Raw genomic sequence first — 21,034 nt, forward strand, 5'->3', positions numbered from 1 at the left:
AGGAGGCAACACAAAGCTCATCTTTGGGAAGGGAACGAAACTCTCTGTAATACCAAGTAAGTGGTTTTGCTTTCGCAGTTTAATTGAACGCATGGTTGTGGGCAATACAAATTATTATAGTTAAATAAATATCTGTCACCCTGTAGGAAGTGGGTTTGATTCCCTAGAGTTTGTAGAATACAATATAGTTGAAAAAAGTTAAATTATAAGAAGTGATAATGAGGACCTCTAGGTAGGTAGGTAGGTAGGTCAATCGGTCATAGGTTGCTCTGTTATGGGATGAGATACTGGACTATACTTTTTTTCTTTTGGAACCTTGTTTGAAGGTAAAATTCATGTATACATCCCAAGAGCCATAAATTCAAAGAGATGCTGCTGCACTGTGACTGCACTTAGTTTTTGTTACTGGATGCGTCATTGTGTGTCTTCGGGAACAGGCTGGAAACTGATCTTTGGGAGCGGGACAAAATTGACCATGGAACCTGGTAGGTGATGATATCCAAGATATGATCATAAATATCTAATAGACTTGAAAACCTAATTTGTATTAATTGAAAACAGGCCACAGAATCCCTTGGGTAGCTTTGAAAATGTGATCAGTGATTTTTTAGAAGACTAGAGGTGGATCTTTTGCCATGGGTTTTATCACTGTGAGTAACAATAACTTCAAGCTCATCTTTGGATCAGGGACACAAGTAATTTTAAAGCCAAGTAAGTATTTGGAACATTACATGGGATTTTCAAATACGTCTCAGGGAGTTGCACTTCCAGTTCTTACTACTTTAGTTCCAACAGGAATATTTTGGGGGGAATTTCTCTGGTTCATATTCTAGATCATCACAGTGGTCCTTTCTGACCTCAGAATCTATGAAAGCCAATGAGAATTAGGCACTTAACTCCCCATTATGTCCCTTTGGAAATGAAAAAAAAAATTGGAGGTATACCAATCTCCTAGAACTGGAAGGGACCTTGAAAGGTCATCGAGTCCAGCCCCCCCCCCCCCTCCTCAGGACCAATTTTTGCCCCAGATCCCTAAGTGGCCTCCTCAAGGATTGAACTCACAACCCTGGGTTTAGCAGGCCAATGCTCAAACCACTGAGCTATCCCTCCCCCCTTTATCATTTATAAAATGATAAATATTATATTTATCATTTTACTAACAGCATAATTCCCTGTTAGTAAAATGATAAATATAATATAAGGGCAGAAGATGTGAGAAATTAAGGGAAACACTCAAGGGGCAGAAAGGATTTGACAAGAGATGGAGTATCTGTCTAATCTTCTGAAGGTGGCATTGATCACTATCATTTCTGAGCAGGAAAAAATGTCACCGTGCTTCCAGGAGTAGATTTTACCCTTTGTCTGATCCAAATGTAAATGTAATTGTCCAACCAGACTCTGAGAGCCAGAGCCTCAATTCTGTTAACTTCCATGTCGTTACATCAAGTTACCCTAGACTGGACACCTGGTCGAGCAATCTAGACCTCTGCATTAGGCACCATCCCGGTTTGACGTGTCATCTGGTAGAAGGGAAATGGTCTCTCCATGGTTATTGTAAGGCAGTGTGTTGCTGTGTGAATTCGGGAAGTGGCTTTGCAAAGCTCACCTTTGGAGCAGGCACCAAACTCCTTGTTATTCCAAGTAAGTGGCTTGCTTTTTTGTTGCTGCTAGAGAGTTTGTATAAAAATACCACAGCCAATTGGTGGCTACTCATGGTGTTGGCACAATAGGAGGTAGAGAATGGACGATCTATTAGGTTCCCTCTGCTGGGACCATGGCAGGCATCTTCCTGATGGTAGAACATCCACCACAGATTTGTCCACTTCTCATGTTAGCTGTGTCAAGCAATGGGGGTCTACTATTCCCCTGCTTCTCTAGCTAGGGGTCCTCATGGCTCTAGTATCTGAGCCCCTCTTAGTCGAGGCTCAATTCAGATCAGGGCGCCATGTAGGGCTGCCAGTTTTGGTTGAACATCTTTCTGGAGGCCTCATTGCATGACATAATCTTTAACTAAAGATTAATCTTTAATTACTGGAGACTCCAGGGCAATCCCAGAGGGTTGGCAAGCCTAGTGCCATATTACTGAGTGCTGTAAAAACACATTAGAACAATCTCTGCTTTCAGAGAGCTAACCATGTAAGTAGACAAAGGGAAGAAGGAAGTATCATTGTGCCCATTTTACAGATGGGGGAACTGAAGCAGAGAGAGCTTAAAACTGGGCTTTTTCAAGCAACCTTTGGGACTTGGATGCCTTTAATTTTTTTTAAGTCTATGAATAAACTGGTGTGGCTCCACTGGAGTCAATGAAACAGTGACAATTTCCACCTGCTGAGAGTCTGGGCCAAAATATTCATGCTGTGATTTTCAGGGATCACTGAGGGGTTTGGGCACCTGCATCCCACTGAATTCCACTGGCCTCTTTGAAAATCCCAGCATGCTTTTCTCCTTGCACTCGATCGCACAACATGCCCCCTGGCCTCTGCAGTCGATAGATTTTTGTCATGGCAGAGACCACTGTGGGACCACAAGTGGGTTCAGTAAGCTGGTGTTTGGCAGTGGAACTAGACTGGTTGTCATTCCAAGTAAGTTCCCGTCGTTAATTTCTCCTCCTGTATGGCCTCTGAAGCAGGGCTGCCTGGACATTCTTTAACCAAAACAGTTTTTCCATCAGAAAATGCAATTTAGACAAAACCATTTTGTTTTTTCATGAAAATGTGCTGGTTTCGCTGAAGTTCATTTTTGAAAAAAAAAGAGAAAAATATTAAAAAACAGCTCAGTGTCCCTCTATGGTTCATTATGAAACCAGGTTTTGTTCTGAAGTTTACTTCATTTCATATAAAAAAAATTGAAAATAAAGAGTCAAAACCAAAACCATCTGAATGACCCAAAACAAATTATTTTATGGAATTTCATTTCACATAACATTTGAAATGGCTTTTCAGCCCCATTCAGGATGATTTTTTTTTAATCTTTCCACCAGCTCTCGTCTTGTATCACTTGTAACACCAGGTCTCCTCTGAGGATGGCAGATCCGGGAGGGTGAAATTCACCTTTGTGCAGAGGGGGTCAGCAGAAGTTATGAATCATCCAAAGCTGAGCTTGAGGGCGAATGTGGCTCCAACACGGTTTATTGGCCTCCCCCCCCCAGGATAGGAGATATTCCTATCTCCTAGAACTGGGAGGGACCCTGGAAGGTCATCGAGTCCAGCTCCTTGTCTTCACTAGCAGGACCAAGTACTGATTTTGCCCCAGATGCCTAGGTGGCCCCCTCAAGGACTGAACTCACAGCCTTGAGTTTAGCAGGCCAGTGCTCAAACACCGAGCTATCCCTCCCCTTTTGATTTGATTTTCTGCACAGGAAGTGAAGAACTGATACTCTGTGGGATAGTTTAACAGTTAAAATGGTATTTCCAGTCACCCAAGAGTTTTGGATAAAATTAACAGGAATTGGTTAGCCATATATCAGAGGTGCTTTTGAACATCATCTCATTGCTTCCTTGTGCTTCCCTGTTGGACTGTCTGTATATCCACCATTTGTCTTGTACTTAGATTGTAAGCGCTATGGGAAAGGATTGTCTTTCTGTCGGGTGTTTGTACAGCACCTAGCACCACAGGTCCTGGTTCCTGAATAGGGCTCGTAAGCACTGCTGCAATAACAACTCCTACCCCTCATTTGCAAGGTACAATGTTGAAGCAGCACCCTTCCCCTGACTCCACACTGAAAGCCGTCTTTTGCACATAAATTAAAATTTTGAAATGTTCATTTTGGTCAAAATTCTCCAATTTTTTTTGGATGAAAAACATGGAAACTACCTTTTTTGCTAAACATTTTCACTTTGGGTAAATAAAATGTGGTGATCAAACACTGATTCTTTTAAAATGGAAATTGCTATTTAAAAATCAAAAGTATTTAGTTTTTGTTTATGCAACACAAAACTAATGAAAAGGGCAGGAAAGTTGGGGAAATATTTTTTTTTCAAAATTTCCCACAGAAATTTATTTACATTCCAGCTCTATAAACAATACACACATCTAAACTATACATGGTTATGGGAGTAAATAACACTGATATAGGTGAGAAATGTCCTAGTAGTTTTTGTTATGGTGGTACGTGCTGTGTGACTAATGATGCGCACAAACCCATCTTTGGAGGTGGAACTCAGCTACTGATAAAACCTAGTAAGTGCTTTTCCTTTCACTCAGTGTTTGGAGGGTAAAAATAAACGATATTTCAGGAGTGGAAATTTTTTGAGAAGCCCATTAGGTGCAGATCTGCATTTTTGGCACCTAATATCTTCAGAATTATGACCCTCGATGCCATTGACTTCAAGGGAGTTATGTTGATTTACAACAGTTGAGGGATTGGCCCATATTGTATTTTATCTAAGAACAAAATGTCTCTCAGATAAAACAATGGGCCAGATTCTCAGTTGGCATAAACCAACATAATTACCTCCAAGTCATAGAAGCTGCATCAATTTACAATAACTGTATTTCTGATTTAAAATTGACTCCTGCTGAGAAAACTCTGGGCATAAACAGATTCACAGAGAGCTCGTGCTCCTTAGAGTGACAGCTGGTGTTTTTGTTGTGGTGCAAATTGCTGTGTGAATACTGGGAACGAGAAATTGACTTTTGGGAAAGGAACGAGATTGATTGTGGGGCCAAGTAAGTGTGTTTTTAGTTTTTTAATCGAGAATCATTTTTTAAAAAGGTGAATTAGATTTCCAGAGTGTTGGTTGAACTGGTGGTTAATTTTATTAGGTTTTTCTTACGCACAGAGAGGGACAAGGCACAAATGACAACACGGTTTCTATCTAAGTCCAGGGGCATTGGGCACCTGCCTTTAGTATCATTCAAAGAATCTCCCCCCTTGCACCTAATTATGTTTAACTGAGAGCAGGAAGATGTCAGACTATGTGAGCAACCACTAGCCTCCTGATTCCCCCACCTTGCTATAACCTTCAAGGCATCACTCTTCTCCTTGAGCAAGGGCTGGAACCCAAGTGTCTGCACTCCCAGCCCATGCTTCTCTCACCACTGGACCCCATAATTCACCCCCAAACTGAGAGCAGAAATTAAAAATCTTAATTCCCAGCCCTTCCACAGTGACCATTAGGTCGCTCCTCACATCTCAGAGCTGGGACTAGAACCCAGGATCCTAACTCTTCTCTTCCACCTCATAGGACATGATTCCTTTTCCCCAGAGCTAGGGTAGAGTCCTGACTCTTAAAACCCTGCTCTAACCTACAATTATTAAAGAAAATCAGGGAGCTGTAGCCAGACAAATAACAAAATACATTCACTGGTGTATATTGGTGTAACATCATTGACTTCAATGGAATTACACTGATTTACAGAAGCTGAGAATCTGGTCCATTATGTGGAACAATATCAACATTTCATATCATATTTCCACTGGGGGCATTTTCCTGACAAAGGCTGGAGAACAGCGTACGTTTTTGTAGCGGGAGGAAATACTGTGTGAACTATGACAACACATTCACATTTGGAAGTGGGACGAGACTTCTTGTGAAGCCCCGTAAGTGTAGCTGATTTTCTTTCCTACTTGACAGAAACACAAATTTTCCCAGTTTTAAAGGTGTTTTCCTTTTAAGTCTGAGGCTGAAATTAGTGTCCAGGAAAAGGAGAGTGAGAAAATTCAATTTGGATTCCACTCTACTGAGGGTAGATGTTATGAACAGCTCTCAGAATGTCCCTCAATGCAGACCCAGAATGGTCCTGTTAATGTACCTCCCAACACAATAGCTAATGCCCATCGGTCCTGATTCACAACCCCCAGCCCTGGGATCTTCACACCACATCCAACTCTTCCAGTGCCCCTTAATCCTGACCTGCAGCCTCCTGCTATGCCAGCCCTAGGCTTTGCTACAAACACACACAGCTCTGCCAGTGTCCCTCAATCCTAAGAACAAATGTCTCCTCATTAAATGCCTGGTGTTTAAAATCAGATTGCTGACCTTGAAGTACTCAATTTAGCCAAGTGGGGTGGGATAGCTCAGTGGTTTGTGCAATTTTTCCCCAACCCCAGGGTTGTAAATTCAATTCTTGACAGGGCCATTTAGGGATCTGGGGCAAAAATCAGTGTGTGGTCCTACTAGTGAAGGCAGGGGACTGGGCTCAATGTCCCTTCCAGCTCTATGAGCTAGGTCTATATTCACAGGGTTTAGTTATGGAGGTAAACATTGTGTGAATGCTGCCACAGGGAGATATGGGCTCATTTTTGGCTCAGGGACCAAATTATCTGTTATACCAAGTAAGTGCTCTGCCTTCATGGGTACTTCTGTGATACAAGGGTCTTTTTGGTCTTCAAGGCCCTCTTGAAAACAGCTGCTGGTTTTATTGCTGCATTAGTGTTTGGATGGATAGATAGATAGAGGGGTGGATGGGGATAGACAGATAATATCTGTCATTCATTTTGATGGGTGGGATTTTCAAGGGCACCAAGTGTTTGAGGTACTTACTTTCTGTAAGGCCCTATGGAAATCCCATCCTATACTGATAGCCAATGCCATGGGGTGTGTTGCCTAAGGGGTGGATAGTGGCTGCAGCATTGTGCCCCGGATTCCTGGCCTCTGGGCGTCGGTTCCATGGGGGCAGGTACTATTCTCTGCTAGGGTTTTTGTTGCAGTGGGAAACACTGTGTGAAAGACAGTACCTATAAGCTCAGCTTTGGGCATGGGACGAGGCTCCTTGTTAAACCCGGTAAGTCCTCACGGCTGTGTCTTGGGCGTTAGTCGAATTTGTGACTTTCCGAGACTGTCCATTTTTGAGATGTTTGGGGAGTGATTATTTTTGTTAATGGATGTGGGAGATTTACTCAGTGCTGGATGCGGCTTCAGCTTCTCTCACAGCTTTGCCAATGCCCCTCAATTCTGACCCACAGCCCCCTGCTCTCCGAGCCTGGCTTCCTTTTCCCTCCCTGGATCTGCTGATGTCCCTCAATCCCAACCTGTACCCCTCTGCTATCCCAGCTCTGGGGTCCCCCTGCACCCCAGTTCATCCGGTGCCCCTCAATCCCAACCTGTACCCCTCTGCTATCCCAGCCCTGGGGTCCCCCTGCACCCCAGTTCATCTGGTGCCCCTCAATCCCAACCTGTACCCCTCTGCTATCCCAGCCCTGGGGTCCCCCTGTACCCCAGTTCATCCAGTGCCCTTCAGTCCCAACCCATAGCCCCTGCTGTGCCAGCCCTGGGTCCACACCCCAGCTCTGCTGATGTTACTCAGTCCTACGAAGAAAGTTTCTGCTTTTTTGGGATCCTATCACCAGCCTTTAGGTGCTGAGTTCTGCCCAGCTATTTGCAGGGTTTTTGTGATGACAGGAAATGTTGTGTGAACACTGGCACAGGGGCATACAGGTTAATCTTTGGCTCTGGGACTGAATTGTCTGTTAGACCAAGTAAGTGCTCTGCCTTTCCGTTGAAAAGTTTTCTTGGTTAAAAATGAGTGTTTGGTCTTTAAGGCCCTGATGAGAGCAGCAGAGGATTGTATGGATGTTTACACTAGACAAGGTTAGCGAGGATCGCTGTACTGATATAGCTGCACCAGCACAACCTGCTAGTGGAGTGCTCTTGATTTACGGCTTTGACCGGCTTCCCTAACAAAGTAAGATACCCAGGCAAACACGCTCTTTACTAGAATGACTGTCCGTGCTAGGCCTGTCGTACGAAATCACACTTCTAACAAAACCTGTTGTACCAGCAGAAGTGTCTAGAGTAGACCTGGTCTTAGTGTAGTACAGCTAGATCTCTCTCTCTGAATTGATTCTGATGTCTAAGTACCTTCACAGGGAGAAAATCCCTATTCTGGTGGAGAAAGGCAGAACAAAAACCAATGTCTGAACAATTTCAAAATTTTAAAAAAGGCACAATTTTTATAACCCGACCACAGGAACAATCTAAACCAAGGGCAGTGGTAGGTTCTTCATCTCTTGAGTTTTCAGCTCAAGACTGGAAGCCTTGCTGGAAGGCATGCTGTAGTCAAACACACATTACTGGAATCACTGCAAGGATAAGTGAGTGAACTTCTATGGCCTATGTGGTACAGAAGGTCAAACTGCATGACTTGATAGTGCCCCCAGCCTTAAAAAAATATTAAGAACCATATATGGTCCCCGTTACTGTGCCATCTGAGCAGCTCACTGTTTTCAGTGTAAGAGTGGAGAGATTATCTTGCCTCTGTATTTGGCACTGGTGCGACGGCTGCTGGAATCCTGTGTCCAGTTCTGGTGGCCACAATTCAAGAAGGATGTTGATAAATTGGAGAGGGGTCAGAGAGGAGCCATGCGAATGATTAAAGGATTAGAAAACACATTTATAGTGGTAGACTTGAGCTCAATCTATTTAACTTAACAAAGAGAAGATTAAGTGGTCACTTAATTACAGTCTGTAAGTAGCTGCATGGGGGATGAATATTCAATAATCGGCTCTTCAGTCTAGCAGAGAAAGGTTTAACGTGATCCAGTGGCTGGAAGCTGAAGCTAGACAAATTCAAACTGGAAATAAGGCCAATTTTTTTTATCGGTGAGAGCAATTATTCATTGGAGCAATTTACCAAGTGTCATGGTGGATTCTCCATCAAATCAAGATTGGATGGTTTGCTGAAAGAGGCGCTCTAGGAATGATTTGAGGGCAGGTCTCTGGCCTGTGTTACACTGTCTCTGCTGGCCTTGGAGTCTATGAATCTAGTGTATGTAGCCACACAGCACCATCGTGAGGTGAGGAAATAGTGTCCCCATTTCACCAATGGGAGACTGAGGCACAGAGAGTGCATGTGACGTGCCCAAAGGAGTCTATGGCAGAGCAGGGATCTGAACCTGGATTTCCCAAGTGCTTTGGCTAGCACCCGGACCACTCCACTTCACACACTGCAGAGCTATCTATTTACCCACATATGTTCTCGTGTTGGGATTTTCAAAGGAGCCCAGGGGATTTGGAGGCTCTCATCCTTTAGGTTCCTTTCAATATCCCCCTTGGTATCCATGTCTAATATAACTGGAAACGTTGCCTGAGGTAGGGGGCAGCACCTTCCTCCGCAGTCCTTGCCCAGGGAGGTCAGTTCCTAGTCAGTGGGAAACCCTGTGAATGTTGGCGATAAACCCACCTTTGGGAGTGGGACAAGGCTCCTTGTAGCACCCAGTAAGTGCCCGGGCTCACGTCCGAGCGATTGGCTTTAGTTGAATTCGTGAGTTTCTGAGCATGTCTATTGTTCATACATGTTGGGAGCTAGGGAATAACTCAGTGCTGGCCAGAGCTGAGTTCCCCCCTCACCCCCAATGCTTTTCTGATGCCCCTCATTTCTGACCCACAGCCCTTGGCTCCCCTCCCAGCTCTGCCAGTGCCCCTCAGTCCCAACCCACAGCTTTCTGCTACCCCAGAACTGGGATTCCCCTCCCCCCTCCCAGCTCTGCCAGTGCCCCTCAGTCCCAACCCACAGCTTTCTGCTGCCCCAGAACTGGGATTCCCCTCCCCCCTCCCAGCTCTGCCAGTGCCCCTCAGTCCCAACCCACAGCTTTCTGCTGCCCCAGAACTGGGATTCCCCTCCCCCTCCCAGCTCTGCCAGTGCCCCTCAGTCCCAACCCACAGCTTTCTGCTACCCCCGAACTGGGATTCCCCTCCCCCCTCCCACCGCTGCCAGTGCCCTCAGTCCCAACCCACAGCTTTCTGCTGCCCCAGAACTGGGATTCCTCCCCTCCCAGCTCTGCCAGTGCCCCTCAGTCCCAACCCACAGCTTTCTGCTGCTCCAGAACTGGGATTCCCCTCCCCCCTCCCAGCTCTGCCAGTGCCCCTCAGTCCCAACCCACAGCTTTCTGCTGCCCCAGAACTGGGATTCCTCTCCCGCCTCCCAGCTCTGCCAGTGCCCCTCAATCCTGTCCTCGCAATTCCCTAGACAAAGGGATTCTAGTTAGACCATTGGGTTTTGCTGTCATGTCTCTTACCCGTGTCTGCGGAAAGGGCCCAAGAACTTTGCAGGGTTTTTGTGCTGGCAGGAAATGCTGTGTGAATACTGACTCCGGGGGCTTCAAGCTCAGCTTTGGCTCTGGCACTAAGTTGTCTGTCAGACCGAGTAAGTTACCTTCCTTCATATGTAATTTCTTTGCCTTTAAATCCATTTTGGTCTTTGAAGCTGAGTCCTGTTTCTAGGGTCACATATCCATCTGTCCATGCAGCTATCCATCCATCTATGTACCCACCCGTTCTTCCCTCCAGAAGAGAGGGAAAGAAATACAGAGTGAACAAAAGATTCCCAGAAGGGAAGGATAGACAGATAGACTCACAGATTCCAAGGCCAGAAGGGACCATTGTGATCATCGAGTCTGACCTCCTGTATGACACAGGCCATTCAACTTCTGCTCTAGGAATTATTGTGGGGAAGTTCTCTGGCCTGTGTTCTACAGCAGGTCAGACTAAATGATCACAGTTGTGCCTTTCTGGTCTTGCAGTCTATCTAGACAGACATCCTTCCCTTCAGGGAATCGCTTTTTCTTTCTGTTCTGTCTTTCCATATTTCTTTCTCTATATTCTGATTTCTTCCCTCTCTCTGGATGTCTCGCTTTCTTTCTTTCTTTCTTTCTTTCTTTCTTTCTTTCTTTCTTGTAGTATCTGACTGCCCAACTCTGTTAAGTCTCTTTGTTGGTTCACTCATTTGTGTCACCTCTGGAAAGTGCTTTACAGAAGCGTCAAGAAAGGTTTTTGTTAAGGTTCTTATTACTGTGAGCAATAACAACTTCAAGTTCACCTTTGGAACTGGAACAAAGCTAGTAGTGAATCCCAGTAAGTAACAGGAATATTATTCAACATGTCTAATCAGGCAAGAACAAGAGGCAGTTCAATAAAACAGACCAGGCAGCAAATTTAAAAGAGCTAAAAATACTTACACAGAATTAGCCTGTGGAATTCACTGCCACATGATACCATTGAGCTTGACAGGATGTTTAAAGAAATGATTGGATATTTAAGAATAGAGGACTGGAAGGGGCCTCATGAGACACTGAGACTTCTCCCCAGTTATTGCATCCAAACCTGGCATATCATCTCATTGATTATTGTCGGGAGATGTTCAAAGTGCCTCTGGTATTTAGGAGCATAAATGCCATTGGTTTGCTATGGAACAAATGCTCCTAAATCCGTTAGATGCCTTTGAAAAACTTCTTCATACATGGATAATGGGTGAGATTTTCAAATATATCTACACCATTTAGGTGCCTATACGCCACTGAAAGTCCCCGGGCGTTAGTTGCTTAGCTCACATTGGAACTTCTGAAAATCTCACCCAACGAGACCATGGGCAGTTACACTAGAGAGGGGGGGATGCAACAGAGCTATAAATCTGCCAGCTTTAGGGCATGCGCCAGCCACTAAATGATGTGGAGTTAGGGAGAAACATCAGACTCCTGCACCACTCCCCACGTTGGGGCTCTTGTACGTTCCTCTGAGATAGCGAGTTCTAGTTCTTGCTGGAGCCTGGGCTAGATGCTCTTATCCACACCGGCTATTCCTATGATTCTATTTCTTCAAGGAGGTGACGAGTTACATTTTATCGGGCTAAACTCACCCCCTGTATTAAATTGACTGATCTGAATGGAGCTACACGTGGGAAGAATTTAGTCCCATTATCCCTCTTATTATAGCCACTCAGCAGTAATGACACAAGTCAGGGAATTCAAAGTGGGCATTTATTTCAACGGCTGTGATTGGTTCATTTAAAACATATCCAGGATCCCTTGGGGAAAAATAAGCTTTCTTTTAAAGGCAACTTTTGTACAAACTAACTGGTCTCATGAAGTTTTAGAGGGTTAAAAATACCATTGCTGTCCCTATTGTGCAGCTAGGTATATGTTTATGGAGATAGCTAAAGGGGGTGGATGGGGATGGATAGATAGATAGATAGATAGAGGGGGTGGATGGGGATAGATGGGGTGGATGGGGATAGATTGACAGATAGATGGGGTGGATGGGGATAGATGGATGGATAGATAGATGGATAGATAGATGGAGGGGGTGGATGGGGATGGATAGATAGATAGATAGAGGGGGTGGATGGGGATGGATAGATGGATAGATAGATAGATGGGGTGGATGGGGATAGATAGATAGATAGAGGGGGTGGATGGGGATGGATAGATAGATAGAGGGGGTGGATGGGGATGGATAGATAGATAGATGGGGTGGATGGGGATAGATAGATAGATAGAGGGGGTGGATGAGGATGGATAGATTAGATTAGATAGATCACAAGTTGCCCACTTGGGGCACTCTATAATGACTTCTCTGTGTGGGACTTACGTGCAAAGAGACATGCATCAAAAAAGATGACATTGTAAATTGAATTCACTTGGTTTTTATTATTGTCTGTGTCACTGTGTTAACTCTGGAGGCAGCTGGAAATACATCTTTGGGAGTGGGATTAAGTTGGTAATGAAGCCTGATAGGTGCTGATATCTCTCTAATGTTTTTAAATATAAAAGTGTTTCAAATAACTGATAACGAGCTGAGATTTTTGGAGGAACATAGAATACCTAAATCTATCTGCCTATCTATATTTGTAAATTCTGTTCTGGTCAAAGTATTGAATTTGTAACAATTTGGATATCTTGTTTAGCCAGTGTATGGACCTAAACTCAACTTACCAAATAAGTGATTTGTAGGATAGCGCCAGATTTTGAAAGGTATTTCGGCACCTGAAGGTGCTGATAGGGCAGCCTTCCAAAAGCACCTTGGTGACCAACTACCTTTTGAAATTCCCACTAGATGCCTATCTCTGTCTTCAGCTACCTAAACAGCTTTATAATTCTGGCCCTAGATCCTTAACCCTCCTGTATTATCTGACCAAGGATGGAAGTGCAGGGAGCCTTCCACTGGACAGGAAAAGGCTTTTTTTGCCTTGCTGTGTGGTTCTTGTAAAGCAATGAGCTGCTGTGGGGATTCTGGAGGATACGGCACTAAACTAATTTTTGGAATGGGAACAAAACTGTCTGTCAAACCGAGTAAGTGGTGCAGTGTTAATAGAGTTTCTATAAATGCAACCTACATGACGTGAGCTAGGAATTTCCAGAGCTGCTCAGATACTGTTGTGATGGTCTTTGCATCATTGCCTAGAGCTATAGATGGATATAGTGGGGATAGAGAGCTACATAAATAAATCTGTTGTTAGACAGACAGGCAGACAGGCAGACAGATAGATAGATCTGATGGACAAATAAACAGATCATTCCATGGCTACTCACTTAGGACTTCATTGTGGCAAATCTAGGTAATGTCCATAACACTGAATTTATAATCGGTTGGGGGATATGGCAGTAATTGTTGCATAGGCCTAAACTCTGTTTTATAAGGAAAGAAGGCAATTCATGATCCCTGGGCCCTTAATCTTCTCTGCTATAGCAGCAAAGATGGAAAGGTAGGAAGCCTTTCTCTGTGTAGGGATAGGTTCCCTCTCTCACACATATGGTTCTTGTAAGGCTGTGTATTGCTGTGGGAACTATGGGGGAAGCAACATTAAGCTCATCTTTGCAAAGGGAACCAAACTCTCAGTTAAACCAAGTAAGTGGTTTTGTATTGCACAGTATGTACATTGTAATATATGTGATATTCAAACTCAGAGTTACTAGAGGCAGTCTCATGAACTGGTTTTATATAGACAGAGACAGAGACAGAGAGAGATGTCCCAGGAGGTCTTTTCCAATTTTAATGCATATGATTCCATGGTACACAATTATTTGTGGCTAGATAATTATCAAATCATCAAGGAGTTGGTGTGAGGTGCACAGCAGGTTTCTGGAGGGACTAGGAAATGAGCAGTGACTCAGTAAAGACCCTTTTTGTAAGGGTGATCATCACAGTGCTTCTTCAGGATATGCAGACAAACTTATCTTTGGAAAGGGAACTAAACTGCTGGTTGAACCCGGTAGGTACCTTCAGCCATTATGGTCCAGAAAGATTCCAGCCATGTGGGGTTATCAGCAGGAATCTCTGGAGGTGGTGTAAACTGGTCAGTAGTTCCATTGGAGTCAGTGGCCAGATCCCCAGCTGATGGAAATAGGGCCTGATCCAGATCAATGAGGCCTGATCCTTAGTTGGTATCAACCAATCATAGCCCCATTGGAGTCAATGGGGTGGGATCCCAGCTGATGTGCATTGATGCAATGCCACTGAAATCAATGGCTCAAGTGCCAGTTCACATGAGCTCAGGATCTTATTCAAAATCATCAGGATACTACTTTGCCTCTGAGCTTTTAATCCCTATGGCTACAGTAAGCGAGGGGAGTTTTTGCATTTCTCTAAATCACTGTGTCATATACAGGAGGCACAGACAAGTTGATTTTTGGACCCGGCACTAAACTGATAGTCCGGCCAAGTAAGTAACAAGGGTGAGGGCAGCAAATGATTTTTTCTCTGAAGAAGTGCTTGTCAGTTCTCTCTATTTGCCTCACTTGTTATTGATCTGCTGCTTTCGTTTGTGGGACTAGATTCAGGAGGAGAAGCAGACAGTCAAAAGGAGCCGAGGTGTTCAAAAGACCTTAGGGGAATGAGGTGCCCCATACCCACTGAAGTTCCGTGTAGGTCAGACTGGATGTTCTAATGGTCCATTCTGGCCTTAAAAATCTATTACTCTTATTCAGTAGGTGTCCTTGGAAATCCCAGCGCTAGGGTGTTTGTTACTGGGTTTGTCACTGTGTGGCTTCTGGATCAAACTGGAAACTCATCTTTGGCAATGGCACAAAATTAATGGTGAATCCAGGTAGGTGTGGATATGGGCAGATGTTTCATTGGAAATATACAAGCGTCAGATTTTGCTGTCCTCCTTAATCATGATGAGTAACCCCTTGCTTCTGGAGTAGACCACTGAGGTCAAAGGAGCTATTTGGATTCACACCAGCCAAGGGTCTGGTTCATTGGACACAAGGGTCACAGAATCCGGGTGTAAATATGCTTGCTAACAATAACTATGAGCCAGGCAGGAATTCTAGGATACAAACCTGCGTGTTTCCTCTTAGTGAGGACAGACTAGCTCATAGACAGTCTCATGAGATAGTGGTTACATGGCTTGGGCTAAATCCTCCACTGATGTAACTCCAATAAGTCAATGGATTTGCACCAATAGAAAAGTTTGGCTCCCACATCTCCTGTTTGGTACAGGAATTTCTACTCCACTGCAACCTGCCAATCCTGCAAAAATAGCAAATCCGTTGAGCCCCACTAATATTACTGTGAATGGCATCTATTGGTTCTGCCTTTACTCTCATACTTGTAAGGACTGGTCATTGGGTTAAGTTTATTTATGATCTGTGGTTTGGTTGGTAACTACTTGATGGCAACTTTATTATTTAATCTAATCTCTTTTGTTGTGCTTGTGGTCAAACTACATTAGTAGGAATTCCTTTTTCTAAAATAGTTTCTATCTGTCCGTCTGTCCGTCTGTCTGTCTACAGTTAGATTATTTGTCTGTAGAGCTAGTAGCAAAATTAAAATTTTAGGCCAGATCTCCAGTTGTTTGGAAATCGGCTCAGCTGATTGAATTGAATGAAACGATGGTAGTTTACCCTAGCTGAGGATCTAGTCCCTTCATTAGATGCTCACAGTGTGAAAATGTTCCTTTTAAAAGAAGATTCATTGTTGAATCTGCCCCTTCGTTGGTTCACTCATTTGTGCATCTCTGGAAAGTGCTTTACAGAGGTGGCATGAGTGTTTTTTGTTAAGGCTTTTATTACTGTGAGCAATAACAACAAGTTTACCTTTGGAGCTGGAACCAAGCTGGTAGTGAATCCCAGTAAGTAACCAGAATATTATTCAACATGTCTAATCAGGCAAGAACAAGAAGCCATTCAGTAAAACATGAGAGGCAGGAAATTTAAAAGAGCTAAATATACTTACATATTTAGCCTGTGGAACTCCCTGCCCCATGATACCATTGAGTTGACAGGATTTAAAAAAATGATTGGCTGTTTAAGAATATAGGACTGGAAAGGGACTCCTGGGGCACTGAGTACACTCTTCTCTTATTGCAGGCAAGCCTGTTATATAATCTCATTGATTATTGGGGTGGGGGATGTTCAAAGTGCCTCTGGTATTTAGGAGCATAAATGTCATTGATTTGTAATGGAACAAATGCCCCTAAATCCATTAGGTGCCTTTAAAAACTTCCTCGTATACGGATTATGGGTGAGATTTTCAAAAGAATCTACACCATTTAGACTATGCCCCACTGCAAGTCCTCAGGAGTTGGGTGCCTAAGTCACACTGGAACTTTTGAAAATCTCACCCAGCGACACCATGTGCAGAGTCATATCAGAGAGGGTGGAATGCAACAGAGCTATCAGTCCGCCTGTTTCCCCGCATGCACCCGCCACGAAATGACGTGGAATTAGGGAAAAACCTCAGGCTACCCCATCACTCCCTAAGTAGGGGCTCTTGTACCCTCCTCTGAGATAGCGGGTTCCAGTTATTGCTGGAGCCGGGGCAAGGTGGTTTTATCCATTCTGGCTATTCCTATGTTTCTATTTCTAATAGGAGGCGGTTAGTTATGTTTGATTGGGCTAAACTCACCCCTTTATTAAATTGACTGATCTGAATGGAGTTACACCTGGGAAGAATTTAGTCCAAATGTCCCTCTTATTGCAGCCAGTTGGCAGTAATGAGATGAACCAGGGAATTCAGCGTGGTCATTTATTTCAACAGCTGTGATTGGTTAATTTAGTGTACTTAAAACCTATCCAGAACCCCCTGGGAAAAATAAGCTTTCTTTTTAAGGCAACTTTTGTACCAACTGACTGGTCTCATGATGTTTTAGAGGATTAAAAATATCATTGCTGTCCTTATTCTGCAGCTAGGTGTGTGTGTGTACGGGGATGGATGGACAGATAGATAGAGGGGGTGGATGGGGCTAGATAGATAGATAGTGGGGGTGGATGGGGATAGACAGATAGCAGGGGTGGATGGGGATAGATAGATAGAGGGGGTGGATGGGGATGGATAGAGGGGGTGGATGGGGATACACAGACAGATAGATAGAGGGAATGGATGGATGGATAGATAGATCACAAGTTGCCCACTTGAGACACTCCATAATGACTTCTCTGTGTGGGACTTATTGCTAGATGTGTTACTCATATACGTGCAAAGAGACATGCATCAAAAAAGATGACAATGTAAATTGAGTTCACTTGGTTTTTATTATTGTCTGTGTCACTGTGTTAACTCTGGAGGCAGCTGGAAATACATCTTTGGGAGTGGGACTAAATTGGTGGTGAAGCCTGGTAGGTGCTGATAATGTTTGTAAAAGTAGATGTTTCTGTTTAAAATAACTTAAATAAGCTGGTATTTTGGGAGAAACACAGATAGACAGATGCCCAAAATCTACCTACCTATATTTGTAAATTTGGAACTGGTCAAAGTACTGAATTTGTATTGATTTGGAGATGTGGCTTTAGCTGGTGTATGGATCTAAACTCAACCGCCTAAATAAAGTGATGTGTAAGATAGTGTCAGCTTTTCAAAGGTATTTCGGCACCTGAAGGTGCTGATAGGGCATCTTTCCAAAAGCACCTCGGTACCCAACTACCTTTGAATTACGCAAGAAGGCTGTATTGAAATTCCCACTAGTGCCTATCTGCATCTTCAGCTACCTTTAAATGTCTGGCCCTAGATCCTTAACCCTCCCGTATTACGTGACCAAGGATGGAAGTGCAGGGAGCCTTCCACTGGACAGAAAAATGTTCTTGCTTCTCGCTCTGTGGTTCTTGCAAAGCTATGAGCTGCTGTGGGGATTCTGGAGGATTCAGCGCTAAGCTAACTTTTGGAAAGGGAACAAAACTCTCTGTCAAACCACGTAAGCAGTGAGGTTTTAATAGAATTTCTGCAACTGCAGTATATACATGCCATGAGCTAGGAATTTCCAGAGGTGCTCAGATACTGTCATGATGGATATATCATTGCCTAGATGTATACATGGATAATGAGTGGGGATAGAGAGCTAGCGGATAGAGCCAGGATGGACAAATAACAGAGCTCATTCTATATCTACTCACTTAGGACTTCACTTTATTGTGGCAAATCTAAAGGAAGAGTAATGTTCATAACACTGAATTTATAATTGGTTGGGGATATGGCAGTAATTGTATGGGTCTAAACTCAGTTTTATTAGGGAAAGAAGGCAATTCATGATCCCTGGGCCCTTAATCTTCTATGACATAGCAGCAAACTTGTAAAGGCAGGAAGCCTTTCTCTGTGGAGAAATAGAATATCAGGGTTGGAAGGGACCTCAGGAGATCATCTAGTCCAACCCCCTGCTCAAAACAGGACCAATTCCCAGACAGATTTTTGCCATAAAACCCTAAATGGCCCCCTAAAGGATTGAACTCATAATCCTGGGTTTAGCAGGCCAATACTCAAACCACTGAGCTATCCCACCCTGATACATGGGCTGCTCTCTCCCTTATACGGTTCTTGTAAGGCTGTGTATTGCTGTGGGAACTATGGGGGAAGCAATACTAAATTCATTTTTGGGAAGGGAACCGACGTCTCTGTTAAACTAAGTAAGTGGTTTTGTACTTCACAGTATGTACAATGTAATATAGCTCCTTCATATTCAAATCTGACTTACTAGAGGCAGTCTGACTGTTTGGATGGATAGATAGATGCCCGAAGAGGTTTTTTCCAATTCCATGGTACACAATTTGTTTGTGGCTAGATAATCATGAAATCACCAAGGAGTTGGTGTGAGGTGCATTGTAGGTTTCTGGAGGGACTAGGAAACTAGTTGTGACTCAGTAAAGACCCTTTTTGTAAAGGGGATCGTCACAGTGCGTATTCAGGAAATGCAGATAAACTTATCTTTGGAAAGGGAACTAAACTGCTGGTTGAACCCGGTAGGTACCTTCAGCCATTATGGTCCAGAAAGATTCCAGCCATGCGGGGTTATCAACACGAATCTCTGGAGCTGGTGTAAATTGGGCTTAGCTCCATTGGAGTCAGTGGCCAGCTCCCCAGCTGCTGGAAATCAGCCATAGCTCCAAGATCAATGGGGCCTGATCCTCAGTTGGTATAAACCAATCATAGCCCCGTTGGAGTCAATGGGGTGGGATCCCAGCTGATGTGCATTGATGTAACACCACTGAAATCAATGGCTCAGGTGCCAATTTTCAAGAGCATCTCCAAAATCATCAGGATCCTACTTTGCCCCCAGACTTTTAAGCCCTAGGGAGGCTAGAGTAAGTGAGGGGAGATTTTGCTTTGCTCTAAATCACTGTGCCATATACAGGAGCAGCAGACAGGTTGATTTTTGGTTCTGGCACTAAACTGATTGTCCGGCCAAGTAAGTGACAAGGGTGAGGGCAGCAAAAGATGTTTTTTCTATGTAGAATTACTTGGCAGTCTTCTTCAGATGCCTCACTTGTTATTGATCTGCTGCTTTCATTTGTGGGACTAGATTCAGGAGGAGAAGCAGACAGTTCAAACCAGCCTAAGGGAATGAGGTGCCCCATACCCACTGAAGTTCCGTGTAGGTCAGACTGGATGTTCTAATGGTCCATTCTGGCCTTAAAAATCTATTACTCTTCTTCAGTAGGTGTCCTTGGAAATCCCAGCGCTAGGGTGTTTGTTACTGGGTTTGTCACTGTGTGGCTTCTGGATCGAACTGGAAACTCACCTTTGGCAATGGCACAAAATTAATGGTGAATCCAGGTAGGCGTGGATATGGGCAGATGTTTCATTGGAAATATACAAGCGTCAGATTTTGCTGTCCTCCTTAATCATGATGAGTAGCCCCTTGCTTCTGGAGTAGACCACTGAGGTCAAAGGAGCTATTTGGATTCACACCAGCCAAGGGTCTGGCTCATTGGACACAAGGGTCACAGAATCCGGGTGTAAATATGCTTGCTAACAATAACTATGAGCCAGGCAGGAATTCTAGGATACAAACCTGCATGTTTCCTCTTAGTGAGGACAGACTAGCTCATAGACAGTCTCATGAGATAGTGGTTACATGGCTTGGGCTAAATCCTCCACTGATGTAACTCCAATAAGTCAATGGATTTGCACCAATAGAAAGCTTGGCTTCTACATCTCCTGTTGGGTATAGGAATTTCTACTCTACTGCAACCTGCCAATCCTGCAAAAATAGGAAAATAGCCCCACTAATATTACTGTGAATTATATCTATTGGTTCTACCTTTACTCCCGATTTCTGTAAAGATTATTCATTGGGTTAAGTTTATTCATGAATTGTGGATTGTTTGTTATTTACTGGATGGCAAGTTTATTATTTTATCTAATCTAATCTAAACTCTTTTTTGTTATGCTTGTGGTCAAACTACATTATTATAACAAGGAGTCCGGTGGCACCTTAAAGACTAACAGATTTAGGACTGGTCTACACTACAGGTGCAAATCGATCTAAGATATGCAACTTCAGCTACCTGACTAACGTACCTGAAGTCGAAGTATCTTAGATCGAATTACCTACCGCCCTCACGGTGCGGGATCGATGTCCGCGGCTCCCCATGTCGACTCCACTACCGCCGTTCGGGTTGGTGGAGTTCCAGAGTCGACAGGAGCTCATGCAGGGATCGATATATCGCGTCTAGATGAGACGTGATATATCGATCCCCGAGAAATCGATTGCTACCCGCTGATACGGTGGGTAGTGAAGACGTAGCCTTATTTGGGCATAAGCTTTCGTGGGTAAAAAGCCTCACTTCTTCAGATGCAGAAGTGAGGTTTTTTTACCCATGAAAGCTTAAGCCCAAATAAATCTGTTAGTCTTTAAGGTGACACCGGACTCCTTGTTGTTTCTGTGGATACAGACTAACACAGCCACCCCCTGATACTTTACATTATTATAGTAACTCCTTTCGCTAAAATAATCTTGCTTGCTTGCTATCTTTCTTTCTTCCGGTTAGATCATTTGTCTGTAGAGCTGGTAGACCAGATCTCTAGTTGTTTGGAAATCGGCTCAGCTGATTGAATTGAATGAAACGACGGTAGTTTACCCTAGCTGAGGATCTAATCCCTTCATT

The 21,034-nt window shown here is 43.9% G+C and overlaps 1 gene segment (V, D, J or C); it reads left to right on the top strand.

The window, feature by feature from the left end:
• The first annotated feature begins 460 nt into the window (after window positions 1–460).
• The window catches only part of LOC120379821, a 78,280-nt gene continuing 57,706 nt past the window's right edge, over window positions 461–21,034 (top strand). The window contains 1 exon segment of the C gene segment in view: window positions 461–485. Coding sequence covers window positions 476–485 — 10 coding nt within the window.

Source organism: Mauremys reevesii, linkage group 13 (assembly GCF_016161935.1).
Source record: "Mauremys reevesii isolate NIE-2019 linkage group 13, ASM1616193v1, whole genome shotgun sequence".
Classification (NCBI taxonomy): domain Eukaryota; kingdom Metazoa; phylum Chordata; order Testudines; family Geoemydidae; genus Mauremys; species Mauremys reevesii.